Here is a 27,167-nt window from a genome sequence, read left to right as displayed (position 1 = left end):
GTAATTGGGCATAACAAAGGCAGCCAAAAACCCATAGGTGATGGTAGGATGGGGATTTGTGAAACAAGGCTTCATATGGAGAGACATTGGATAGTAATAGGGTGGGTAGTAGGTTTATGATATAGGCTGCAGTGAGTAAACATTCTCCCCAAAAGGCAATGGGAAGAGAGGCTTGAAACATCAATGCCCATGCCACCTCCAATAGATGGCAGTGTTTTTTTGCCACCCCATTTTGTTGGGGTGTGTCCACACATGATGCAGTATCCCTTGTGAAGTAAGATAATGTTGAACCGGCCTAGACAAGAATTCAGAGCCATTATCACTACAAATTTGTTTTAACAGAAGTATTAAACTGTTTAGTGACCATTGTACAAAAAGAAATCAAGTACTAACCAACCTCCGACTTGTGCTTTAATAGGTATACCTAAGTACATCTTGTGTTATCATCTACCAAGGTAAGAAAATATCTAGCATCACAAGGAGAGAGAGTTTTGTAGCCTCCCCATATATCACAATGTACCCAAAGAAAAAATGTTCTTTATTGCAAGTGCTGCTGATCGGAAATGGCAAACGAGCTTGTTTGGCTCGATGGCATGCATCACAACATAGCTTCAAATCAGAAATGGAGATCCCATGAATGAGAGCTAAACGAGATCGAGATGCGTGCCCCAAACACATATGCCAAATTGAAGAACTGACGGTGGTGGACTGATGAACACTAATCAAATGACCAATGGTGGTGGAGTGGTGGATCTGAAATGGTATAACCCATTGCGGAGCTCACCCATCCCAATCACAGTCTTGGTGAGTGGGTCCTGAAGGATGCAATAATGTGGGAAGAAAATGGCAATGCAATTTAGTTGTTGTATAATCTTGCTTACAGACAAAAGATTGCAATGAAATGTGGGAACATGCATAACATCTTGAAGGATGTGTGACCCAATGGTGATGGATCCATGCAAATTTGTGCAGGTCAGTGATTCATCTGGAAGACGGGATGCTTGTGGGTGTGACGGTAACAGAGGTATCAAACTGGGCTTCATTTAATACCATGTGGTCTGAAGCACCACTATCAATAATCCATTCAATGATAAGAACAGTATTCTTACTAATTGAGACTGAGTCTACAAAGTCAGTTGATTCTCTATTCAGGAGAGATCGATTGAGTGTATTGGTTCATAGTTAGGCCAACCACTGATGAGTTCTGATTCATTGATGTATTTGGTTGGTTTGTATTATCTGTAACTGTAAGAACAGTAGATCGGGTGGTTTTACCAGAGTCATCAGTTGGCTTTTTGTCATTTCGGTGCCGATTCTAATTTGGAGGATATCCAAAGAGAGCATAACATCGATCCTTGGTGTGGCCGTTTTCTTTTCTTTTTTTTTTTTTTTTGCAACACCAGAGTTTTGGTCGTGACACCCTGGTACCTTTATCCCTTGTCGTGAATATTGTAGCTTCAGGTTGCAAAGAACGGGGAACTATCATTTGTTGGGGATGCTCCTCTTGTATTATAAGGGCATAGGCCTTGTTTAAGGTAGGCAAAGGCTCAAATCCAAGAATGTTTGATCGAATCATATTAAACAATTTGTTGAGACCCATCAAAAATTGATGGAGTCTGTCTCTGTCACGGTCCATTGAGAAAATCTTGGCAGCTCCACAAGTGTATTCAAGGTACACCATGAGAGAATTTAGTTCATCCCAAAGTGTTAAGTTTTGTAAAATATGCAGTGACGGTGAGATCGTCTTGACGCAACAGTGCCAAGTCTCACTTCAATTTGTATATCCAAGGAATGTTTCCTTTTGAAAAACGATCCTGGAGTTCTTTCCAGATTTCTGCTGTTGTGTCGAAGAATGCTACACTGTTGTAGACTTCCTTTGCTAAGGAGTTGAAGATCCACGCAATGAGCATTGCAGAATTCTGCAGCACCAGCTGCCAGTTTTGGCAGAGATCCATCAACGACTAATTTATTCTTTGCTTCCAGGGCATTGATCATTGTTCTTTGCCACATGGGATAATTGTCGCTGGTGAGAGAACAGGACACAAGCATCATTCTTGGACTGTCCAAAGAAGAAAGAAAATAAGGAGAGTTGTGTTCAATCTCCATGAAAATAGCAAGACAGTTGCAGAGAAATAGTTCAATCAAGAAAGCGCCAATCGTGGTTGAGTCGAGAGTTGCAGGGAGATGACCGGATCAAGAATCGTTGAGCAGAGCAAGCACGACTGGATCAAGAATCACTGAGTAGAGGAAGCACAGCTTGATCAAGATCCACCGAACTCAAACCAGATCAAGATTTGCAGAAAAGAAACAAGGAATGCAGAGGAAACAAGGGGACGCAGATCGCCACTCGGATACCATGTAAGAATGGTATCGAGACAGAAAACAGAGCAAGAATTTTTCATTCGTGTTGATAGTTTACATGTACAGAGATATATATAGAGAGAGGTGATGAGTCACCGACTTTGCCCACATGGACACGTGGCAGATTACAGCAATCGGTTAGTTATAACTAACCGTAGTATTCTAACACAGTTATCCTGCACTGGATTTTGGCTTATTATAGAATAGGCCCAAATGCATGTGCAATGAGAGCTCTGTATAAAAGAAGGTATGAGAGCTCTGTAATTTTGCCAGTCAAATAAATGTTAGCAACGTAATACTTATTGTGGTGAGACCAAATAACCCGTTAACATCCCACTTTTTCGAACGCATTCGTAGTCCTTAGCCCTTCCTAGCACGAGTAAATCACTAAATCAGTAAAACACTTTCATTTCATGCTTCTAATTACTATTTAAGTTTTTTTTTCATTAAAAAAGAAAACGGATAAGTACGGACAGGCCCATTGCAGATTTTTGATTTTCACTGTAAAACTATAAATATTCAAAAGGTTAAAAACCCACATTCTATCCACCCATACTCATCCGTGAATTTGTTAGACAGTTTTGTATGGCTTTAGTTTCAATCAGAATGATGTATTTTATGAGTTTATTGTAAATGAATAAAAATACATATTTGATTCATGTTCCCTTGGTATGTTTCTGTGTAATACCCTTAAACTGGACACTTAATGAGACTCGTACTAGTTTATAATGTTCATAGCCAGTGAGTCGGTCTGGGGAGACCTATCCTGACAAGGCTGACACTGTGGTGCCACCAAGTCGGTTGGGGTGGCCTGTCTCAGCTGCTAAGGTGAGACCTTAAGCACACACAGTGTAGGATTAATTGAATCTATGAACTGGACCAGATTTCTAGTATTGCCCTAGACCTTGGAGATTGATGGGCTAAACTGGAAAGTTACACCCGACCCCTAGACTCGATTATGATACTGCACTAGGTGTCGGTTGGGCTGCCTTTGATGTACCAATCAGTGAGATCCTTAGCGGGGGTCCAAACCTAGGTATGTTGGGACAGTCCAAGAATTCATCTGAGTGTGTGATCATAGTGACATGATCAGCCCCTTTGTCGGATAAAGGTAATGATCGGGGATGCACTCTCACTGATGGAAACCAAGACTGTCGGCAGCCGATTTCAACCGATGAGATTTGTTTTGCAAAGTATATTTTATATGAGATATAAAAGTATATATATATATATATATATATATATATATAAAAGTATATATATATATATATATATATATATATATATATATATATATATATATAAAAGTATATATATATATATATATATATATATATATATATATATATATATATATATATATATATATATATTATGGTTTCTCAAATGTTTGCAAAAAGATTTTAATTCCCGGAATCCATATAAGTGGAGAGTGCAACATTGTTCCTTACAGCCGAGAGAGATGTCATCTCTTGTCGGGCAGTGTATGATCATTATGGGTTGAGAGGTTAAGTGTAAGACCATTGAGGATAATACCTGATGGGCTAATCTTGCATCTGCCCACAGTCCCTGGGTGTTACAAAGTGGCTTGGCCCAGGGACCACTTAGGGTAAGTGTTGGGCCCATAGAGCCCATTCGATGGGTTTCAGGGGGTGCACTGTCCATAACAGTATATTCGGCCAGGCCTTGTAACAAAGGCTGGGCCGAACCCATGTGGTTGATATGTAGATCAATGCTTAGGTCCCACGCCATACAAGGAAGCCCAACTAGGCAGTAGTTAGGAAGGTTAAGTGAGCACATAAGCTTAATTGGCCTAAAGCCCATTTCGAACTAGGCTATTCATTTAGTTAATTAAATGGGCGAATTCTGAAATGGATTAGCAGATAGGATAGGGTCTTCACCCTATCCACTCAAAGAGTTCAGGTCTGAATGTGATTCAGATTTAGAAACCTCCTAATAAGATTAGGAGAAAACTAATCTAATCTGCAGATAAGATAAGGGTTTATCCCTTTCACCTAAAGAGAAGTCTCATCCAAATATGATTTGGATAAGTTGTTCCTAATTGAATTAGGAGCTGATCTTTTAGGTTAACAAAAAAAGGAAGGGGCGGCAGCCTAAGAACAATCATCATCAGATTTTCTTTAGTGCTGAAATCAAGAAGAGAGAATTCTGCACCCTACGAATACTCTCTTGCCGCCTCCCTGCTCTTGCCGCCCTGTTTGCCAGTTCGATCTCCAGTAGTGGGAGAAGTCAAGATTGGATCTTGACATCAGTTCTTTGAGAAATGATTGAAAGGAAGCTGTGCTCACGTACCATCTTGTTGATTCTTGCGAATGACAGAGTTCTTGGAGAAGAACACTGCTGATTCTGCTCCATCCTGCACTGTGCCATCTTCAGTGGGAGCAGTTTTTGGATCCTTCCTTGGGCATGAACACCTTCGTTGGGAGATACTATTTCTCCGTATCATGTACAATCTTCTCCTACTTCTTTTGGTTCAGATCTGATTCAGTTTAAGGTTCAAGAATGATCCTTGAAAATATGATTTTCTAAATAGGGAATGCGATTTCCAGTTGAAGGGAGAAATTTTTGAAATTTGCCCCTTATTCCGCAAATCTTTGGGCGTCCATGGGATGGATCTCTCATCCCTTCAGTGGTATCAGAGCCAGGTTCAGATCTTAAACCAGTTTGTTTCAGATCTGAACCTGCGCAAATGGGCAGAAGGTGTTCTACCCGATTTGCGCAGATATGGGTTTTGGGAAATTTGTTCCCAAACTTAATGGGCGAATAATCTGAAATTAATTTTACATGAATCTGATTATTATTTAGAATTGTTCTTTATGATTTTCTTGATTTATGGGCTGTCCGTACAAGAGGAGATCGAATTCTTGGTTTGCGCAAGGAACCTGCGATTTTGCAGTTTTTGAATTATTTTGGTCTGTAAATAATTTTTTTTTATTTTCTAGACTCAATGTATAGGTATTCGATCTGATGTAATTATTAATAGAAATAAGATTTCTATTTATTTTATTTTGGATCGAAGATGGCAGCGCAGAAAAGGAGATTTCACAGAGAATGAGATTTCACATATGGGAGAATCGCTATCTGTAATTTGCAGTTTTTGAAACTGCATTCTGTGATCTAACCTCTATTTTGCAGGATGGATTGTGCAAACAACCCTGATTACTGATTCTTGTTTTTCTTTTATCAGTATTTAATTTCAGATTATTTTCTTGAATTAAAGATTTAATTAAAGATCAAACCCTAGACCCATTCGAACCAAGATTGGTTCAAATAGTTTGAACCGAACCTAGGGTTTAATCAAGGCTGAAAGTCAGCCCTAATTTTCCCACTAATGGGCCTAAGGATTGGTGTTTAATTAAATGGTTAATTCGGCCCAACCTGTAAAGGCCCGGTTTTAAAAGGTTAAAACTGCTAAAAGCCCACTTAACATTTAAAGCTATATGGGCTGAACCATTCGACCCATATACCTAGATAATATTAATGGTTAATATTATGGATTTAAAATGGGCTTCAAATGGGCCTTACAGATGATTAATTGATTGGATCAATTTATCCTTGCATGTGATGTATGGATGTGTGATGTGCTACGTACATGGGCCATAAGTACTTGGCCCATGCTCAATAGACAGTGGCTCTTGCGCACACCGTGGCTGAATGCACATCATTGCCATGGTGTCCCTTTTGGTCATTGGATGTCCTCCCTCAGTGGTGGGCCCCACACCTCATCAAGAGGTTATGTGCGGAACCCTAGCCGATTTAGGCCCACCGAAATCTAGCTTTATGAAAGTCAGTGGGAGCCACTTTGGTTTGACCTAAAATAAAAACTAGGGCGTAATTAACTGTTCCCTCCGGCTAATATGAGTGCATGTGATAGGGAGATTCATATGATGAACTCTCTAAAGGCCTTCCATCATTAGCATGAGGATGGGTCCTTCAGTAATGAGGAAATACACCAGAAAATGGGCTATCCATTTGCTGTTGGGCTTGTCTAAGTGTTTCATAAGATGATAGGGGCGTCATAGACCGATGTGGGAGGGGCTTCACCAGAAAATGGGAACTCTCTCACGGTACCTTGGCGTTCACGAATATGATGGGTAAGCACTCACTGGACAGAAAGGTTTATCTGAAAACGGCTCTGAACCTTGTCTGACAGAGGCCAAAGGGAAAACTCATATGATGAGTGGATATGATCCTACACAGAAAGGTGATGGGGTTATGCAGCTGAAACAGTTGGCTCCATGCACCCTATGTGTTTTCCCACATTTCCAGAGACAACCCGTAGTCTCCGTCACTGAGAAAGGAGGGAAATCTCAGAGATGAATAAATGGAAATGGATCGTAGATTAAAATCCATATATATGAAATGAACATGAATCAAATTAGGTTGTGGACTGATGTTTGCTCTTTTATCAGAAAATGGCAAACGGATCTTTTGCAAAACTGCTTGATGACAACAAGTTGAAGGGCCCAAACTATGCTGACTGGTACAGGAACCTTATGCTGGTCCTAGCTTCTGAAAAGCTGGACAAAGTGGCAAAGAATCCTGCCCCGGAACGTCCGGGTGATAGGGCTTCTGAGGCCCGAAGGAGAGACTATCAAGAATGGGAGGAGAAAAACTCTCTTGCCCGGTGTTACATCATTGCCTCCTTGGACAACCTGATACAAAGGCAGTTCGATCAGATCGAACTTGTCAAAGACATATTGGACAGTCTCAGGACATATGTATGAAGAGCAGAATCGTTCTACTCGACAAAAGGTCTTGAAACAGTTCATGACCGCACAAATGTCCAAGGGTCAACAAGTTCGCGACCATTGTGTTCGGATGATGGGATACATCAACGAACTGGAGTCTCTTGGATCCGGGCTGGACCTTGCAACCCAGATAGATGCTATCCTTAACTCTTTGCCTCCTTCCTTTAATCCGTTCATCATGAACTATAACATGAATAAGCTGAATGTCAGCTTGCAAGAGCTCAGCAATATGTTGCAAAGAGCTGAAGAACTGATTAGAAAGGATGAGCCTGTAGCCATGTTTGTTGAAGCTGGCAAGACAGGCAAGAGAAAGAGGAAGATAAAGAAGCCTCAGAAAAAGCCACTAAGAGCAAGAAGCAGAAGAAAGACAAAGCATCGGATGCCTGTCACTTCTGCAAGAAGACCGGCCACTGGAAAAGGAATTGTCCTGCCTACCTGAAATCCAAGAAAGGTAACTTCGAAACTTATGTTATAGAAACCAATTTGTTGGTAGCTTCTGCGTCCTGGTGTATTGACTCCGGGGCTTCAACTCATGCGTGTAAGTCACTGTAGGGGTTCAAGGTAAGCAGAAGGCTGAGTAAAGGAGAAGTCACACTCTACTTGGGGACTACTGCAACTGTTGCAGTCGCGGCCATAGGAACCGTGGAGTTATTTTTTAGAGAATGAATAATTGTACTGAAAGATTGTCTTTATGTACAAAATTTAAGGAGAAATTTGATTTCTGTCTCAAAACTGTGTGCAGATGGTTATTCTGTCTTCTTTAGTAATACGATTACTATTAAAAGAAACAACAGATTCATCGCATACGGGGAACTAGAGAACGGTCTCTATGTTCTACATCCTTCTCTAGAAACTAACATAACCAAAACTACGTCGGCTGAAATCCCCAAGAAGAGAGCCCGTGATACAGTTAATCCCGCATGTCTGTGGCATTACCAACTTGGCCACATCGGTGTTGACCGAATCACAAGGTTGGTAAAGGATGGTCCTTTGGATTTTCTAACTATAGAAGATCTTCCCACTTGTGAGCCTTGCCTACAAGGCAAGATGACGAAACGGCCATTTAACGGCAAGCCTGAAAGATGTACAGGCACACTTGACCTAATACATACTGATGTATGTGGTCCCCTGAGTGTTAAGACACGAAATCAACACGTGTATTTCATCACCTTCACAGATGATTTTTCACGATATTGTTACGTGTACCTAATGAGACACAAGTCTGAATCCTTTGAAAAGTTCAAAGAGTTTAGACAAGAGGTCGAGAAACAGTTAGGGAGAGAAATTAAAGCCCTTCAATCAGATCGAGGTGGCGAGTATCTCTCTGACGAATTCAGGGGCTACTTAAAGGACAATGGGATAATATCACAATTAGCTCATCCTGCTACACCACAACTTAACGGTGTTTCAGAGAGGAGGAATAGGACCTTATTGGATATGGTCCGATCGCTTATCATACACTCAGAGTTACCCACATCCTTTTGGGATCACACATTAGAGACTGCGATTTACGTGCTGAATCGGGTTCCAACCAAATCGGTTCCGAATACTCCATATGAACTTTGGATCGGAAAGAAACCAAGTGTCAGACACTTGAAGATTTGGGGTTGTCCAGCACACATTAAAAGAATGAGTGCAGACAAGTTGGAATCCAAGTCCAGCCGTTGCCTATTTGTAGGCTACCCAAAAGGCTCTATAGGTTATCTATTCTATGACCCCAGTGAGCAGAAAGTGTTCTGCAGTCGAAATGCGCAATTCTTGGAAACCGATTATATCCTGAACACCCATCATCAGGAACTGTTCTTGATGAGGAGAGCTTAGGAGCAGTGGGAGATGTCCCACAAGTTCTAGGTAGTGACCAACCTAGAAGATCCACTCGGGTATCCAGGCCACCAGTCCGTTATGGTTATGACCAGGATAGTTTCCTGGTGGAAACCTTGACTAGTGAGGAGGATCCCGTGACTTACGCGGAAGCTATATTGGACATAAATTCCCAGAAGTGGGTGGAGGCCATGAGAGCAGAGATGGACTCAATGGAGACCAATGGAGTCTGGACTCTAGTAGATCCGCCCTCCGGGGTAAAGGCAATCGGTTGCAAATGGATTTACAAGAGGAAGAAGGGCCCCGATGGTAAGGTTGAGACCTTCAAAGCTCGCCTGGTGGCGAAAGGGTACACTCAGAAAGAGGGCATCGATTATGAGGAAACCTTTTCGCCTGTGGCCATGCTTAAATCCATTAGGATCCTGCTAGCTGTAGCAGCATACCATGATTATGAGATTTGGCAGATGGATGTCAAAACCGCATTCCTGAATGGAGATCTTACTGAAAATATCTATATGCAGCAGCCGCAAGGCTTCATTGCTGCAGGACAGGAAAACATGGTATGTAAACTTAACAGATCCATTTATGGACTTAAGCAAGCTTCTAGAAGTTGGAACATCCGTTTTAATTCTGCTGTCAAATCGTTTGACTTCGAGCAGAATCCAGATGAACCCTGTGTCTACAGGAAGTACAGTGGAGATAAGGTTACCTTCTTGGTTCTGTATGTAGATGACATTCTACTCATTGGGAATGACGTAGGAATGTTAACTACGGTGAAAGTATGGCTATCACAGCAATTCTCCATGAAAGATCTTGGAGAAGCCTCCTATATACTGGGTCTTCGACTCTATAGAGATAGATCGAAGCGGATAATAGGATTATCCCAATCTGCTTACATTGACAAAATAGTCAAGAGATACAGCATGGAAAACTCCAAGAAAGGAAATGTTCCTTTCAGGCACGGAGTCACTCTCTCCAAGAAGATGTCTCCCAAGACTTCTGAGGAGATTGATGGCATGAAAGACGTTCCTTATGCCTCAGCCGTAGGGAGCATCATGTATGCCATGTTGTGCACTCGTCCTGACATAGCTCAGGCAGTGAGTGTAGTAAGTAGATTTCAGGCCAACCCAGGGCAGGAGCATTGGACTACTGTGAAAAACATACTTAAGTACCTTTGAAAGACAAAAGAGTTTTGTCTACTATTCGACGGTAGCTCACTATAGATCCAAGGGTATACAGATGTCGATTTCCAGTCAGACCCAGATGATAGAAACCAAGACTGCCAGCATCCGATTTCAACCGTTAAGATTTGTTTTGCAAAGTATATTTTATATGAGATATAAAAGTATATATATATATATATATATATAAAAGTATATATATATATATATATATATATATATATATATATATATTATGGTTTCTCAAATGTTTGCAAAAAGATTTTAATTCCCGGAATCCATATAAGTGGAGAGTGCAACATTGTTCCTTACAGCCGAGAGAGATGTCATCTCTTGTCGGGCAGTGTATGATCATTATGGGTTGAGAGGTTAAGTGTAAGACCATTGAGGATAATACCTGATGGGCTAATCTTGCATCTGCCCAGTCCCTGGGTGTTACAAGGTGGCTTGGCCCAGGGACCACTTAGGGTAAGTGTTGGGCCCATAGAGCCCATTCGATGGGTTTCAGGGGGTGCACTGTCCATAACAGTGTATTCGGCCAGGCCTTGTAACAAAGGCCGGGCCGAACCCATGTGGCTGATATGTAGATCAATGCTTGGGTCTCACGCCATACAAGGAAGCCCAACTAGGCAGCAGTTAGGAAGGTTAAATGAGCATATAAGCTTAATTGGCCTAAAGCCCATTTCGAACTAGGCTATTCATTTAGTTAATTAAATGGGCGAATTCTGAAATGGATTAGCAGATAGGATAGGGTCTTCACCCTATCCACTCAAAGAGTTCAGGTCTGAATGTGATTCAGATTTAGAAACCTCCTAATAAGATTAGGAGAAAACTAATCTAATCTGCAGATAAGATAAGGGTTTATCCCTTTCACCTAAAGAGAAGTCTCATCCAAATATGATTTGGATAAGTTGTTCCTAATTGAATTAGGAGCTGATCTTTTAGGTTAACAAAAAAAGGAAGGGGCGGCAGCCTAAGAACAATCATCATCAGATTTTCTTTAGTGCTGAAATCAATAAGAGAGAATTTTGCACCCTGCGAATACTCTCTTGCCGCCTCCTTGCTCTTGCCGCCCTGTTTGCCAGTTCGATCTCCAGTAGTGGGAGAAGTCAAGATTGGATCTTGACATCAGTTCTTTGAGAAATGATTGAAAGGAAGCTGTGCTCACGTACCATCCTATTGATTCTTGCGAATGACAGAGTTCTTGGAGAAGAACACTGCTGATTCTGCTCCATCCTGCACTGTGCCATCTTCAGTGGGAGCAGTTTTTGGATCCTTCCTTGGGCGTGAACACCTTCGTTGGGAGATACTATTTCTCCGTATCAGGTACAATCCTCTCCTACTTCTTTTGGTTCAGATCTGATTCAGTTTAAGGTTCAAGAATGATCCTTGAAAATATGATTTTCTAAATAGGGAATGCGATTTCCAGTTGAAGGGAGAGAAAAATTTTTGAAATTCGCCCCTTAATTCGCAAATCTTTGGGCGTCGATGGGATAGATCTCTCATCCCTTCAGAATTGGCATCAATTCCTACTTGGCACTTATTTAAATGTACTTTGAGCCTACAAATTTTGACCTTGGGCTGAACCATCATTCTCCCTAAAAAAAGTCACAACCCTACAGATTTCAATGCATCAGAGAATATTGAATACCTTTCTGCTTTCAAAAGTTGTTACAATCAAGGAATTTAACTAAATTTCCCAATAACTAGGGTTAAGTAGGCTCATATTGAAACCAAAGACCGGTTGAATACCTTTCTGATTTCAAAAGTTGGTGTTACAATCATGGAATTTTACTAAATTTCCCAATTAAGTGGGCTCATATTGAAAAATAAAAACCCCAATATGAAAAATGGTGTCCAAAGACCGGTTAGTTGCGCATAAAATGGGGCACAACGAATTTTCCTGATATCTTATTTTATTTGGAAAATAAATCTGAATAGTTGAGAAAAATATTAATATTGCAGGATATGAATCAGAAACAACCAACGTATGTTGATAAAATGACTTGGAGGATTTACAAGAATTTATTGTTCTTAACGTTTGTACTCCAAGCTGACTTTTAGTAGCATGCAAAACAAAGGAAAATTGAATGATTTCCTTGAAATAATGATTTAAGAAAGCATGTCATTAATCTTTGGAAAACACAAAACAGGACTACTGGTCTACCACAACGAATGCCATTGTATGGTGTACAACACTATAAAATAGTAAATTCTAAGAAATCATTTTTTTCTTCATTTACATGCAAACAAGCCATGGTTTTCGAAACCGGATGGTCACCTAACCAATTCCATTTTTCCCCAAAACCATTGATTTTGGTCACCAAACCGCTAAATTAGCCGATTAACCGTTCAAACTGTTCAAACAGTTTTTACTGCTTTTCAATTTTTATTTTTTTGTCAGAACAGGCCGGCCGTTCAGGTTGAACGGTCAGACCATTGGAACCGGTAACCAGACCCCTGACCAGTTCGTTTTTAAAAACCATGAAGCAAGCATCTTTTTCTTTTAAACTCTTCATTTTCCACAACCATTTTACATGCAACCAAATGTTGTAAAATGGCAATTTTTAGACAAATCTACGTTCCTGCACTTGATGCAACCAAATGGAAAACATTCACTTTCCATGGTCATTTTATGTACAACCACTCAGCATAAAATAGTAAATTCTATGAAACCATCTGTTTTCCTTCATTTTACATGCAATCAAAATGTTAAAAAAATAGGTTACAGACTCCAAATTTGTAACAAAGTCTGTTGTCATTTCAATTACAACAATTTTTGGGTTGGAGAAGCAAAAGTGGTTTTGGTGGGACTTTGTGGCCGATAACAAACAAAAATGAGGCACAAAGCTGGATGACTCATCCAACTGCAATGGTGATTCACTAGTAAGGATGGTGCCTATTCTTGTGAGTTCTTGGAGACTTCATAACCAACGAGCTTGAAATCCAGGAATGTTTTGTTTCAGAAGATTCGTCTGACAACCAGCAACATAAGCGACCATCCTCACCACCCGTCCATCCAAAAATGCCTCGGGTATGAAGAGGGCCACCATGCAGGCTTGAAATAGGCAACACAGTTCTCACAACACCTGTGTGTCCACCCTCGAGTGTAGCTTCTGGAGAGCATATTGCTCCCACTCCCTTATAATTTACAGGAAAGTATCCCAAAGTGCCAGCATTTGTGCCGCCAATCACCCACAAACGATCATTGACTGCTGAGTAGTGGCAATCAACAAAATAATCAACCTGGAAGGTAGAAAATTTGATAATGAGAAAACTAGATTGGTCATCTACGAGAATTAAATACACCACGAGGGATAACAATTACATTGTATCCCAAGGAAGGTTTAAAATATTGACACGCACGATACAAAAAAAAAAAAAAAAAAAAAGTGTATTGTGCATTTTGAATGGTCGACATGTATCAATACTTTAGACCTGGATACTGAGAATCGCATGTTCCAGGACGGCAATGCCTTTCTGGTGGTACATCATACATGACAAATGTTGTCCATTTAACTGCATCTTGCAGCATGGATCTTTCTTTCGTAGTATATCTGAAAGGCATGTGATCCCAAAATATGTAGGATGTATCATCAATCACAAGTCCGGCACTAAATTTTTTCCCTTCAAGACCATGGTCTAAAAACACTCAAAATAATTGAGATGGCAAGGACATGAGTTTTTGGGAAGAACAGTTAGTCGAGTAAAATCTCAACATTTTTATGGTTCATTGCAGGGTAACAAGACAGGTAATTTGGTTCAGTTCAACGTTCATTGTTTTTTATTGATCTTTTAATTTGTTGTTGTTGGCAGGGGCGGGGGTTCCACAAAGAGCCCAACAAACCAAGGCAAGTTAAGAATGAAAGGTGTTCCATGGAACCCCAATTTACATTTGAATGAATGTGTCCCAATAAATAATGCCGAGAACACTATCTGGTAGAAGTAATATGAAGATGCCCATAACAATCTGGTGAATGAAAAAGATCAAGCATTCTATTTCATGAAACAAGACCAACTCACATGATCTAGAGTCCAATTATCAGAGGCTGATGAACGAGCATCCTCAAAGTTGGCCTCATTTCTTCCATTTCTCCAATCCCAAATACTGTAAAGAGCAAGATGTACAGGCATAGAATTTGTTAATCAAATCATCTAACCAGAGAGAGAGAGACCTTCCATGTGTAACTAGGTAAAACTAAAAGGGTCTTTGTGTTCCATGCTCCACCTTCTATTCGTGAGCCACATTTTTTTAGTCCAACCAACCCCACCACATGGAGAAATAAAACCTTTTTCTCTATGCATTTGTTAATGAAAACAAATAAATGAAGTTTTCAACTGCCAGGTGGACTAGGGAAGTTAACAGACACCAATAGTTGGTCCACTATATTAAAGACAGTTTGGACTGGCTGAATCATCTCAATATAGCTGAAATACGAGTCATCTAGACAACACAAATAACACATTACGAGTCATCATGCATTATCTTGTTGGGAACCGGTCTTAGAGTTAATAAATAAAATTAAGGTTTCTTTTTCTTCCCTGCTGGCTAGAACAATATTGACATACTCCTTTGAATTCTTTAAGATCTTTAATGTGATCTCTTGTATAAAAAGAAAATAAAATAAAACCTTTAATGAAGTTCTCTTAATTATAAGTGATGACCTTTAATGAAGTTCAAGATGCATTTTAGTTCTTGTTCATTTTTGCAGGGCAAGATCAAGATTAAAGCAGCCCCATAATTGATTCCTTCTGTTAAACAAGTCTGGCAATGTCTATCAATTCTTGTAACTAAACCCCAATTTTTTTCCTAAGCCCAACATTGCATAATGAAATTTCGCTCTTTAATTTGTAATGTTTAATCTTTTAGGTTCCACAACCATAGAACCCCTACCTATCCCAGTATCCCTACATCACCAAAACCTCGTACACTAAGATGGAGGACTATCCACAGGAAGTATGATGTCATGCCCCAAGGAAAACTTTCACATCTACAGAGGGGAAAAGATAATATAATAGAAACATAACATTAAAAAATAAAGTATAAAAAATGCCTAATTCATAGAGATATGCCTACGATATGCTTCATTCCCACATGGAAAAGCCCAACATAATCAGCCTGACAGTGAACTCTACAGTCAAATTCAGGGTAGAAAAAATGCCATCAGTTATGGATGCACTACAGGAAAGCAGGTATGAAAAATATTAGAGATGATTAATTAATCCAAGACTAAAATTTTCTTTGATACCTTAGAGTTTCAATATGTGTCAAACACCAAAGTTTTTGGTTCATCTCTCCAAAAAATCCTACTTTTCCAATTGAAGTCCCTACATTCATCACCTGCATAGTTTGTAAGTATAAAATATGGTTAGATGTTGAGAACAAAATACCCTTTGTTTCGCCAAGGCATATAAAGCGCTAACTTGGCATAGCCTGAATTTCAAACTATATATTTTTTTATAGGAATTCAAACTTTATCAAGAGCCATCCTTGTAAAACTTGCATGAAATGTCAGAAATTCTAGGCTTCTTTCTCGATTAGCCACACCTTATTTTCTGCCTGTGAACACTTTTTTTGACAGATATTCCTATCAGAAAGAACATGCATTGAAACTACTAACTTTATTTGCTGCCTGTGAAGGCCACTCTGCAACTTACATCAATGAGCCTTTTTCAGCAAGTATAATGACAAAGCCGGGTGAAAAAATGCTTGAAAAAGGCAAAATGGTCTTGCATACTTCTATAATTAAATGAGACCATTAACTGATTTTAGTAATGAACAAATGGAACACAAAGATAGAAGATTCTAATTAACAAGCCATTCTTACTGATTCCAAATGATCATCATCATTGATATCTCCATCAGTGTTGAAAATGCATATCAGCCCATCAACAGAAGCTGAAATAAGCTTGTTTCCTTGGCCTGGAACAAAGTGCACCTGGCAATAATCAAGGAAAGTGGGAAAAAAAGCTTTAGAACAGACATCCATTGACAAACTGTGCTATATGATCAAGGAATGATTAAAAAAAGAAACCTAGATGCATTCTATTTGGCATATAAAGCCATAAGCACTTCTCATAAATAACAGAAAATGGTGGTCAGTAATGCACAAATATCTGTCAATAAGTGCAGCGTTATAGATGGAAACTGTGATATAACAAGTTGAGTCCCAACCTGTCTACCCAAGGAAAATTAAGTGAATGTATAGATGCCAGGTAGAAATTACCCATTTTATCAGTCAACAAGGTGAGATGCAAATGCATTTAGTGTGCAGTCCACATGATCAAAATCTGTACCCATGCTGCCATTTACATGACAGTCCACATGCAAGCCCTTGCAAACATGCATGATCATTACAATATTTTCAACCTGCAATCAAACCATCTGGTCAAACAAGTTCACCCATCACCCAACCAGATTTCCAAGTCCATTTCACCCTTGAACCGCTCACTTGCAAAATACCATTGAGTTGGTCAACAACCCATTGACTCGACCAGTTGAACTGCTGAACCATTTGACCTAGTAGGTGGATCACAGGTTGGACAATCATTGCCTTTTTCTTTTTCTTTTTCTTTTTTGTATATTAAGATAAATAACAATAATTCTCACTTATCATACTTATTTTTATTTAATATGATGAATATATAATATTAGAGACATGCCCAAATTTTCTGCAAAAAAATCTATAATTTTCTATAAATTTTCTGTATTTTTATCATTTTTTATGTTTTTTATTTTATTTATAACATTGAGGGTTGACTAGTTTGACCCAGATGAACCATTAGCCCAACATCCAGACAGAAAAGCAGTTCCATTTCTGGGGTCGTTTTAAAAACATTGGATCATAAATTATCTCCTGAAACACATTTGTACGTATATGTGAGTGATCAATAAAAATTTTTAACAACGTGAAGTATGAACCAAGGCTATATTTAAATTGGAATTAAGATACAAATGCAAGTTCTTCCCTTCTGAAACAGATAGATTCATATGCAAACTTTGAAAGCGGTGGAACATGAGTAATGTTGCATAGACTCTGGCAAACTACATAAATAGGCACCGCATGAGTTACCATTTGGCAGTAATGTGAGGTGCCCAATGCGACAAATTTTGGAAATCAAGAAATGTGTAATCTACTCTACAGTTAATTTCTTGGACTACAATATGCTTCTGACATAATAAAAACTCATGTATGCATAAACATTAAGAATACATGCTTATATAAACTGATTGAAGGGAACTTGAACAAGTGCCGTTAGTTGGCTTAGTGGTTAACATCAGGTCCATAGAAATTGGTATTTGTTCTCATCTTTACAAGCTCCTGTTGTATTTGTTACCAAATATCTGTGTGTACAGGGACCAGTATACAGTGGATATGGGTTATGAATGTAATTTTCTGCATCTATTTGCTAGGTTTCTATTTCCTGGTAGCCTAACCTTTCTATTTTTACATTGATTTTAAAATTCTATTTTATGGTGCTTGATTGCATGTAAAATGGCTGTAAAAATGGACTTACAAAAGACGAGTACAAATTGAAGGATTTTTTTTTTCAGATCAGCAACTCAGAAAATGAATTCATTAAGCAAATAAAGAAGCACAACAAGAAATTGTGAAGGATATAAATAGACACCCTGTGTCTAAACCCCAAGAATTACAACTGAGCCCAAAACATAGACTGTCTTTGTACTCGTTGCTTAGCTAGACCATCCACCAAACAGTTGGCAGACCTTCTAACCCATTGGACTTGAATAGACATGTCCCTAGAAATCCATTTGAACCTCCTAAGGTCATGCCTTACATGCCAAGAGACTCCTTCCCCTTTCTTTAATCAGTCCACCACTAATTTGGTTATTTGGAATCTCCAATGATTAGCCTTTCAAAACCCAACTCCTTGGCTTTCTCAAGACCAAAAACAGCTGCCAAGAATTCTGCTGTAGCCCAGTGTTTTGAAAGGTGTGAGAGGAGTACACATTGGGTGCAAGAGGCGTAGGCCTCATAAGCTTTTTTCATGAGGCATGCTAGAGGTGTACGCCTCATGCGCCTCACGCACACCTCATATAAAAAGACAGAAAAAAAAGAAAGGAAAAAGAAAAAAAAAAAGGAAAAGAAAAGAAAAGAAAGGGAAGGGAAAGAAAAGGAAGGAAAGAGAAGAAAAAAAAGAGAAAAGAAAAAGAAAAAAGAGAAAAGAGAAAACGAAAGAAAGAAAAGAGGCGGAGGCGCTCCCTCACCTCCGCTTCAACAAGACCCCCCCCCCCTTCAACTAGTGATATGCATTTTCATTTTCTTAATATAAAAGATTTTTATTAAAAATAAAGAAAAATGAGATCCTCCTCATCCCCCTCCTCTAAAGGAGGGTAACACCTCCTTGTGTTCGGGAGGCTTATGCCTCTTACGTTCTGAACTACGCCTCATGCCTCTACGTACTAGAACGCCTCGCATCACACCTCCATGTTTTAAAACATTGCTGTAGCCACACCATTTGCTCAACTGGACCTGAGAAGAAGGCACAAATATTTCCTTCCTCATCCCTGATCAACCCACCAATTCCAATGGGGCCTAGATTGCCCACACAACTCCCACCAAAATTTAGTTTCGACCAGCCACGAGGCAGGGGTGACCAGTCCACTGCTGCAATCTATTTTCTAGAAGATGAGGCAGCTATAGCCCCCCAAGTTCTGAAACAATCATCTACTTTAAAGTCTAAAAAAAGAACCAAGGTCTTGGCCCACTTTTCTACTCTTAGGATTATGACCTCAATCAATGCCTCCTTATTTCTTTCCTTTCCCCCAAATATTCTAGAATTTCTTTCCTCCCAAACTGTTCAAACCACTGCTGCCCTTGTACATTTCCACATCAATCTGCCCCTACTAGTAGAACAGCTACAAACAAAAGGGCTAAACAACTCCCCCAAATTAACAGGAGGAAGCCAACTGCAACCAAAAAAGTGAAGCGAACCAGTCCCAGATAAAACAAAGGGGCAGGAGAGTAGGAGATGAACTGCAGTCTCACTGTTAAGCTTGCATAAGCAGCACCAGTTGGAGGACAAGCACCAGTTTGGCCTCTTCCCTCTAAGTTTATAGAAATATTGCATTCCCTTTAATTATCCACAAGTCATTTTCTGAACAGAGGTTGTTCCTCTCAATTCATATCTTGCCACGATCATATATTTCTAAACTGTTCATATCTATTTTCCAAAAGAAACATAAAGAAATTTATATCTCATTTTCAAGGAAATCATTTGTTTTCCTCCATTTTACATGCAACCAAATACAGCCTAGATGTACAATAACAATTAAAAGTTAAAAGCAAGATATTAGTGAATTGTGTCTAAACATGTGAATATGGCATGGAACAGGTCACATCCACATTGCAGAACTTGGGGGCATCATAGCTGAATCTGGCACTTGGAACTTGGTATTTGATTTTGAAACCCGTCAGTATGAAATTATCAAATGCAATACATAGTTAATGGTGAGAACATTTAGCTGAACCTGACATTTAAGATGAACATTTCAGTCATGAAACTTAAAGTTAATGGTGAGAACATCAAATTACAACACATATGATAGTTTTCTAGTTTTGAATGATGCTGTTAGTGCAGATAATTTCTTTCAGGCTTCAAATAACTCCATGTCACTGTCTCAGAAATTGAGTAGAATACAGATGGAAAGCAGAAAAGTTTATGTTTATAGCAGTTACTCTGATCTTCCCACTTCATGACCTAGAAAAAATTTAAACCTAGTAATGAAAACAGATGCAAGTGCCAACTTGAAAAATGAGATTTTAAGAGATAAAATAATATTCACAACCAACCTGAGTAACATCATCCATATGAGATTCTTCCAAGCATGCAACTTGTTTTCTGTTTCTCCAATCCCAAAAAAGTATCTGCATGCACACACACACACACACAAGGCTTCAGGTTTCCAACTGCCTTTTCAATGAAACCAAGTTTGGAACAATCAAGAAAAGGCAAGCCTGTTAGAAATTGACTGCACCATAGTTTCCAAATAATCCCCAGAAAAAAAAGAGAGAGAAATTTATCAGTTCAAAGCAGAAAGGGGAAAAATACTTTTCCCAACTAGACACAAGATCCCCCAAACTTTTGGCCATAAATTTACTTGCTTCAACATGTGAAGAATCACAAAGAATGAATATTTGACCTCAAAGAAATAACCCAACTGGAGTGTGAATCAAAAAGCTTCACCAGAAGGTCCAAGATTTAGGGGTGCTTCATGGTCCGGTTCGGTGCAGTTTAGAGAAGATCTCAAACCAAACCAGTAAATTACGGTTTGAGAAGTTCTCAAACCAAACCAGACCAAACCGTTTCATTACGGTTTGGTGAACTTTGGATTATTCTTTGATTCTATTGGGCTTAACCCAATTAGAAAGCCAAAATAGCACTCCTAAAGATTAAAACCTAAAACTTTTATTTTATTATTTTATGATAAAATAGAAGAGTTTATTATATATTTATAATTTTATACATTCGGTTTAGATGTATGAAACTGAACCAAACTGTTTTAAACATTGAGCAAAATGTGAAACTGAACCAAACCGTTTTCATGTGCAGACCGAACCAAACCACAAATTTGGTTTGGTTCGATTCGATTTTGCGGTTTGAACCAAACAATGAACACCCCTACCAAGATTGATGAAACTTAAGCAAGTGCAAAGCTGACCCAGTGTAAGAAATAGTATGTTCCCCATTACATTTTCCCTTTATAAAAGTTTATGTCAACTAGAAGAATGATGAAACTGATTAAGAAATAACCTACAGGCTAGGGGTGTAAGTGAGTTGAGCCTACTCATGAGCTACTCGGGCTCAGCTTGCTAAATACTCGAACTTGATTTGAAGTAATCGAGTTTGAGTCGAGTAGTTGCTTAGTTGGTTGAGCTGAGTTCGAGCTTCGCAATACCTAGCTCAAGTGACTCGCAACCCTAATCGAGCTCCTAATAGAATACTATCTTTTAATATGTTTATATTTATAATATAAATAAATATTAATTTTTTGATAATAACTTATTTATAATATAACCAAATAAGTCTATAATTATATTTTCATAATATATTTTTATTTATAGTATTTACAATATTAATTTATTTATAATTTTTAATACTAATTTATTTATAACTGGCTCGAGTTGAGTAGAGTGCAAGCTTTGAGTCTTTTATTCGAGCTTGAGCAGCCTGATACTTGGCTTAGCTCAACTCGATTACACCCCTGCTACAAACGAGGTTTGTCAAGGGAAGGGATCCATTTTCTTTATTTCTTTTATTTTTTTATAGTAAAAGAAAATCGCATTAAAGAAAACGCAAGAGAATATTGGGTGTGAAGGAATTACCCAAAAAGAAATTGGCATAAAAAACCACCAACCCCCCTGAAACCATACATTACTTTCAACATGGCACATCTAAGACATAAGACCACAAAAATCCAAAAAAGAAGGGGAGGGCAAGGAACCCTCAACCACATGTACAAAAAGTAGTGCCTCTTTCAATATGCACAGATGATATGCATTCAAATTCTTTACAAGAAAGCTAAAAAATAATGGACAGCCAATGAACAAAAAAAAAGAATTCGCTGCAACACCCACAAAAAGATTTGAACAGGCCGCCCAGCTCATCAACAACCTTTTCAGTTCTACCAATCATTGCCTCTAGCAGCTCTGACATGGACTGAAAGATTCAGCAATTCCTCTCTTTCCAAACCACCCAACAAAGAGCAAAGGGAAGACACTTCCAAAGGAACTTTCCTTGGGCTGAGTACAGAACAGTCCCCCAAGAAGAAAGCAACCCAACAACCAAGCTTGGGAGGATCCTAACGATTTGAAAGAGCCTAAATAAATGAGACCAGACCTGGTGGGTGAATGGACAGTGCAGAAACATACGGTTTAACTTTGGAATTTAATCCATGTTTCTTCATGAACATGGGAATTTACAATTTTTTACTTAGTATTATCATTTTTATCCAATCCACTCCTTCCAGGAGTCTGGATATCCAAGGCTGTCATTGGGGTAATACCCTTTTAGTCCACTATTTTATGAATGATAAGATTTAATACTGCACATAAACAAAGACAATATTGTCACCAAACCTCAATAGAATGGCAATCACTGCTTCAGACATCATACCTGAGATTGGCATCCAGAGGCTAGAAGATTATCATTAGTTCCACCAAAGGAAAAGCTAAATATTTCTTGCGAAGAACCAGAGCTTAATAAGCACACCTGATAACACAAGTTAAAACATCAAAAGATGCTTCAAGGGCTTAACAGAAAACTATCATATTGGACTGATAATGATGTTGAGTTTACAAAAAATCAAAGATGCAAGTAAGAAAGTATAGCATCAGTTCGCAAGGACTCTCCTGAATGAACAATGTGTCTGTGTTTGATATGTGTTAGAATCGAACACTATAGATTCTTGAGGACCCTTGTACGTAACATTTCTTTTTTGATCTATAAAACGAAAAGTTTTACTAATAACTGAATTAGGGATTACACTTATAATCAGAGCTTAGACTAGATACCCAGGCACCTATATATTTTATTTGCTTTCCCTTTACAATGCTACCCAGAAATATTGTTCCCCATGAACCCCTTGCACATAACATTTTCTCTTTTTTTTTATCAATAACTGGAATTCATTAGATTAAAAGAATTTAGTTACAGCACTCCAGAGAGAGATAAACAGGCTTAACTCTCTCCAGGAAGATAACAAAGAAAAAAGAAGTTACAGAACAGCCCAAAATATTTGGTCCCTTCCCGCCCCCTGCTTTGCCAAAGCATCAGCAAATGCATTTGCTGTTCTCTTGACTCACTGAAACTTGATTTCCAGTACTCTAGTTAACCATTTAATCTCCCTCTTCTCATTAGCAAATTTCCAAAGTCCACTACCTTCTTGTAACCAACTTAAGACCAGCTTTGAATCCCCTTTTTTGATAGGAAAACTTTCATTAGATAATTAAAAAGATTACAGGCTTACCACCCACAAAAAGTATGGAAAAAGAAAATAAAAAACCTACAAACAGGCCCAAAACAAAGCCTCCCTAGTAACTCCTTGCTTAGCTAAAGTGTCAGCCATTCCATTTTCTGACCTTCTTACCCAATTAAAGTGCACCCCAATCTCCCTTGCTAAGCTAATAATCTCTCTTAGAGGCTGTCTAAGAGACCACACTCCCAGGTTTCCAGTTTCCATCCACCCTATTACCAGCTTGGAGTCTCCTTCCACTTCTAATTGCTGCATGCCCCATTGTTTCACCAATTTCAAACCTTGAAGTAAAGCCATTACTTCTGCCCCTAATGAATCCCCCACCCCAATTGGGCCCGAGTAAGGGGCCAAGACTTTTTCTCCCTCGTTTCTATACACACCCCCAACTCCCGACGGACCTGGATTACCCAAGGAGCTTCCATCAAAGTTTAGCTTCACCTTGAACTGAAGCGGTGGTACCCAACAATCTTGTACCACAGGGGAGGAAGGCGAGGATATAGCTATAACACTCCAATTTCTAATTAAGTCGGCTGAAGAGATGATGTACTTTCAGCCAGTGCATAACCTTGATGGTGACAACCTCCACAAGTGCTTCCTTGGATTTTTCTTGCCCTAGGAAGATCCTATTGTTTCTCATATCAAATGTTACTTGGTAACAAAGACAACTTTTACACCCCATTTTGCAGGTATATAATATTAGAATTCAAAAAATATGAACTATTTCAATAGTACATACATTTCAATAGATGTTTCCAAGATTCCATGTTTTCTCATCTTGCCGAGCCAAACTGTTGGATACACATTGGATTTAGACTCTCACATCTGTATCCATGCAACACTAACCAAAACTATGTTCCGCACTCTGAATGTGGTAATTTCACAGATCTTAGGTTTTACTGACAATGCACCAGTTCAGGTCATTATAAGAAGTAGAAGGCTCATTTTGTCAACCACCAATAACTAATGATCAAAGTCAACAAAATAAATCTTGCCTTTATGGGTAAGTTTGTATTTTGTGGACTGCAAATTGCTTATATGTTTAAAACCAAATCAGTAAGCCTGAGTCGGTATCTTCTAATAAACACTCATCCATAATGATCAAGGATAAATTGTATTAGTAAAATTACCACATATTCACATGAATCATTGATGCTAATTAAGAACCCTTTAATATTAGAAGGTTCCCTTGGCATCAATGTTAAATGGATTCTCCTAAATGGATTATGGATGAAATGTTTGTGTTGGACATGTGCTGGGCTGCAACACTCCATGGATTCTTGAAGGATACTTCTATGTGACCTTTTTTTCTCTTTTCTGATCGTTTCTTTATCATAAATCAACAGCCAATGTACACAATGAATGTTAATTTTCATATAGAATGTTATTATGTAACAAAATAATCTTTTAGCCCCTTTTCTATAGGTTCATAATGCTAAAATTCAACAAATGTGGATTATTTTAATAGTTTATACTTTTCTAGAGATGTGTCTGCAAGTCATTGTTTCTTCATCTTGCTGAGTCACACTCTGTGACATGCATCGGTTTCTGATTTACATGTCAGTGTCCATGTAACACTGCTTGGTATTTTATCAATAAGATAATTTTGTCTCTATGTGACAAATATTTCATGCATAAATTTAAATTGCATATCAATTTAGACTATAGAGTTCTTTTCTGAGTCTATTATTAAATTCCATTTCCATTTCCATTTTCATTTTCTTCCTTTCTTAGGTTAGGCCTCATGTTGGACTTGGAGCCCCACAGTTCTTGACATGTGGGTCAAGTAAGAATCTAAGATAAATGTGAAAATATCTCCTTAAGTTGCAAAAGATTGTTTATTTACTTTTATATTTTGCAAACTTGAGCTCTGCTAGAGGAGTGGCATATTCAGGGGCTGTCAAAGAAAGGAAAGTTATGCTGGGCTTCCATCCCTCCGGCAGTTATGTGGGCTGTGTGGTCAGAAAGCAACAACAGGATTTTTGAGAAAAAATCTACTACTGAAGCTGAGGTCATTAACTTGGCAGTAGAGGTTTTGAGAAGTTGGATGTCTATACATAATGGTTTTAGAGATAGTATATCTGATTATACTTTTTTGAGGATGGCCTTTTTTTGACGTCCTCCATTTTGTACAGCTTCTCTTTGTACACAGGACCTTATACAGTCATACTTTACCTTCTTTCAAAAAATATATATTTTGCAAACTTGAGCTGCACTCGTTAAGATAAACCAGTTTAGTTGGATAAATGGAATACCAAAACAATATGTTTTGGGCACTGTGTCATATGCAAGCATAAAGATCCACTGAAATATAAATTCATTAATGTGTTTTGGTATTTTCTGAATTTGTAAATTTTCATAATTCTATGACTTTTTCTCTTGTTACACTTTACTTTTTCTCATTAAGCTTAAGCCCCGCAATTTAGACAAGTGAAAATACCTTTCCTCACAGCTCATCTAGAAAACCCTTTGCAATCTGTTTGTGCGTCTAACCGCATATACAATTGTGCTGAAAACCAAGTTCAATGCATGAAGAATTAAGAAGGAAAAGCAGCAGACCTGCTTGAAGGTCCTTGTGTCCCAAGATCTAATGGTACCATCAGATGAGCAAGAATGCAAAATATGTGGAGTTGATGGGCCTGAAAACGAGATCTGGTTGATGGTTTTAGAATGCCCCTTACACTCCCCGAGATATTGGCCTGTTCCTGGGGAGTAAAGTTTAACTGTGTTTGTCGATAAAGACACCGCCAAAGATGAATTCCCCTGGCTTTCATTCAAAGGGATGAACCAAAAGAAGAAAGCTTACGTAATCCATAACGAAGGAAGATAAAACAATAATTTGTTGAATATATCAGACAAAAATAAATAAACATTCTTGAGAATCAACAGAAGAGAGATTAGAGGGAAACAAGACAAGGGAAGAAAAGAAGAACAACTAAAAGAAGAGAAAACCACTATTCCTTCAAGCATTAAGTTGTGTGAAATGATAACCGCAAGAAATTTTCGAGCACATCTTTCACATCAGGAGCTTATCCATCATCATAATTCCATCAGATTATCACCGAACATTATCATTTTTGAAAACTAAAACTACATTCTATGTTTTTTTTTTTTTACATTTTGGAGTTTCCACCAAAACTTTCCATCAGAAAATGACGAATGATCTGCTCACGCAGACGAATACCGAACAAAATAATTACAGTAACACGAAGGAGCATAACATCTCCAGACCTTAACAGCACAAAAAGAAAAAGAAAGCTACCTCGAAACGATTTGGAAGACATAATCGTCCCCAAAGTTTGTCTGAATCGAGTTTTTGATGCCCAACCGCTTGAATGAGTTGGAATTATTGGTTGTTGCTGGATCGTCGATATCCATCTCCATTCCCTCCGCCTAAAGAAGGTCCAGGAATTGAAGCTTATACCCTACACTGCTACACAGAGACGATGCAAAGCAAAACTGGTTTTAACGAGGGTTTAGTCGTTTAGAGATATGCCGGGAATGCTTGTAAGTAGCAACCAGTATATGCAACTTGGAGGCACGTCTAGGATCTGCTACCCACCAGCTGTGCCCACATCTCTACCCACATTTTTCCGATACACGGTTGTGGCCCTTGTGGGGACCTTGTGGTGCTCTCTGGCTGTGGGTAGGGATATGGGAACAACTAGGGGTGTCTATGAAAAATCGAAAAACTGAAAAATCAAATTGAACCGAAAAAACTGAACTGTAAAATATGGTTAATCAAACTGATTGATTTGGTTTTGATTTGAAATTTTTGAAAAACTAAAAGACCGGTTTGATTTTCGATTAATCTACAAAAAAATCGGTGGTTAATCGAACCGACCGGTATGTATATTTTATATATATATATGTATTTTAATATATGTCACATATTTTCTATATATTATATATAAATTTATATTCATTATATATATAAATAGATTCTTATATTATATTTATAATGATTTATTTATAAATATATTATTTATTATTTATAATATAATATTATACATATATTTATATAATATATATTATAAA

At 38.4% G+C, this 27,167-nt stretch overlaps 1 protein-coding gene across 1 annotated transcript; it reads right to left on the bottom strand.

The window, feature by feature from the left end:
• Positions 1-12,754: 12,754 nt before the first annotated feature.
• On the bottom strand, positions 12,755-26,633 carry LOC104606162 (Transducin/WD40 repeat-like superfamily protein). The gene is made up of 8 exons (XM_010271237.3): positions 26,392-26,633; positions 25,689-25,896; positions 22,274-22,369; positions 19,951-20,025; positions 15,964-16,074; positions 15,385-15,476; positions 14,159-14,243; positions 12,755-13,381 (listed from the first exon to the last, which is right to left on the bottom strand). Exons 1-8 carry the CDS (start codon positions 26,511-26,513, stop codon positions 13,019-13,021), a joined length of 1,152 nt encoding a protein of 383 aa, XP_010269539.1. The 5' UTR covers positions 26,514-26,633; the 3' UTR covers positions 12,755-13,018.
• Positions 26,634-27,167: the final 534 nt, after the last annotated feature.

Source organism: Nelumbo nucifera, chromosome 4 (genome assembly GCF_055504915.1).
Source record: "Nelumbo nucifera cultivar China Antique chromosome 4, China Antique-T2T, whole genome shotgun sequence".
In the NCBI taxonomy this organism is placed as follows: Eukaryota; Viridiplantae; Streptophyta; class Magnoliopsida; order Proteales; family Nelumbonaceae; genus Nelumbo; species Nelumbo nucifera.
This window is presented reverse-complemented; position numbering and strand designations above follow the sequence as displayed.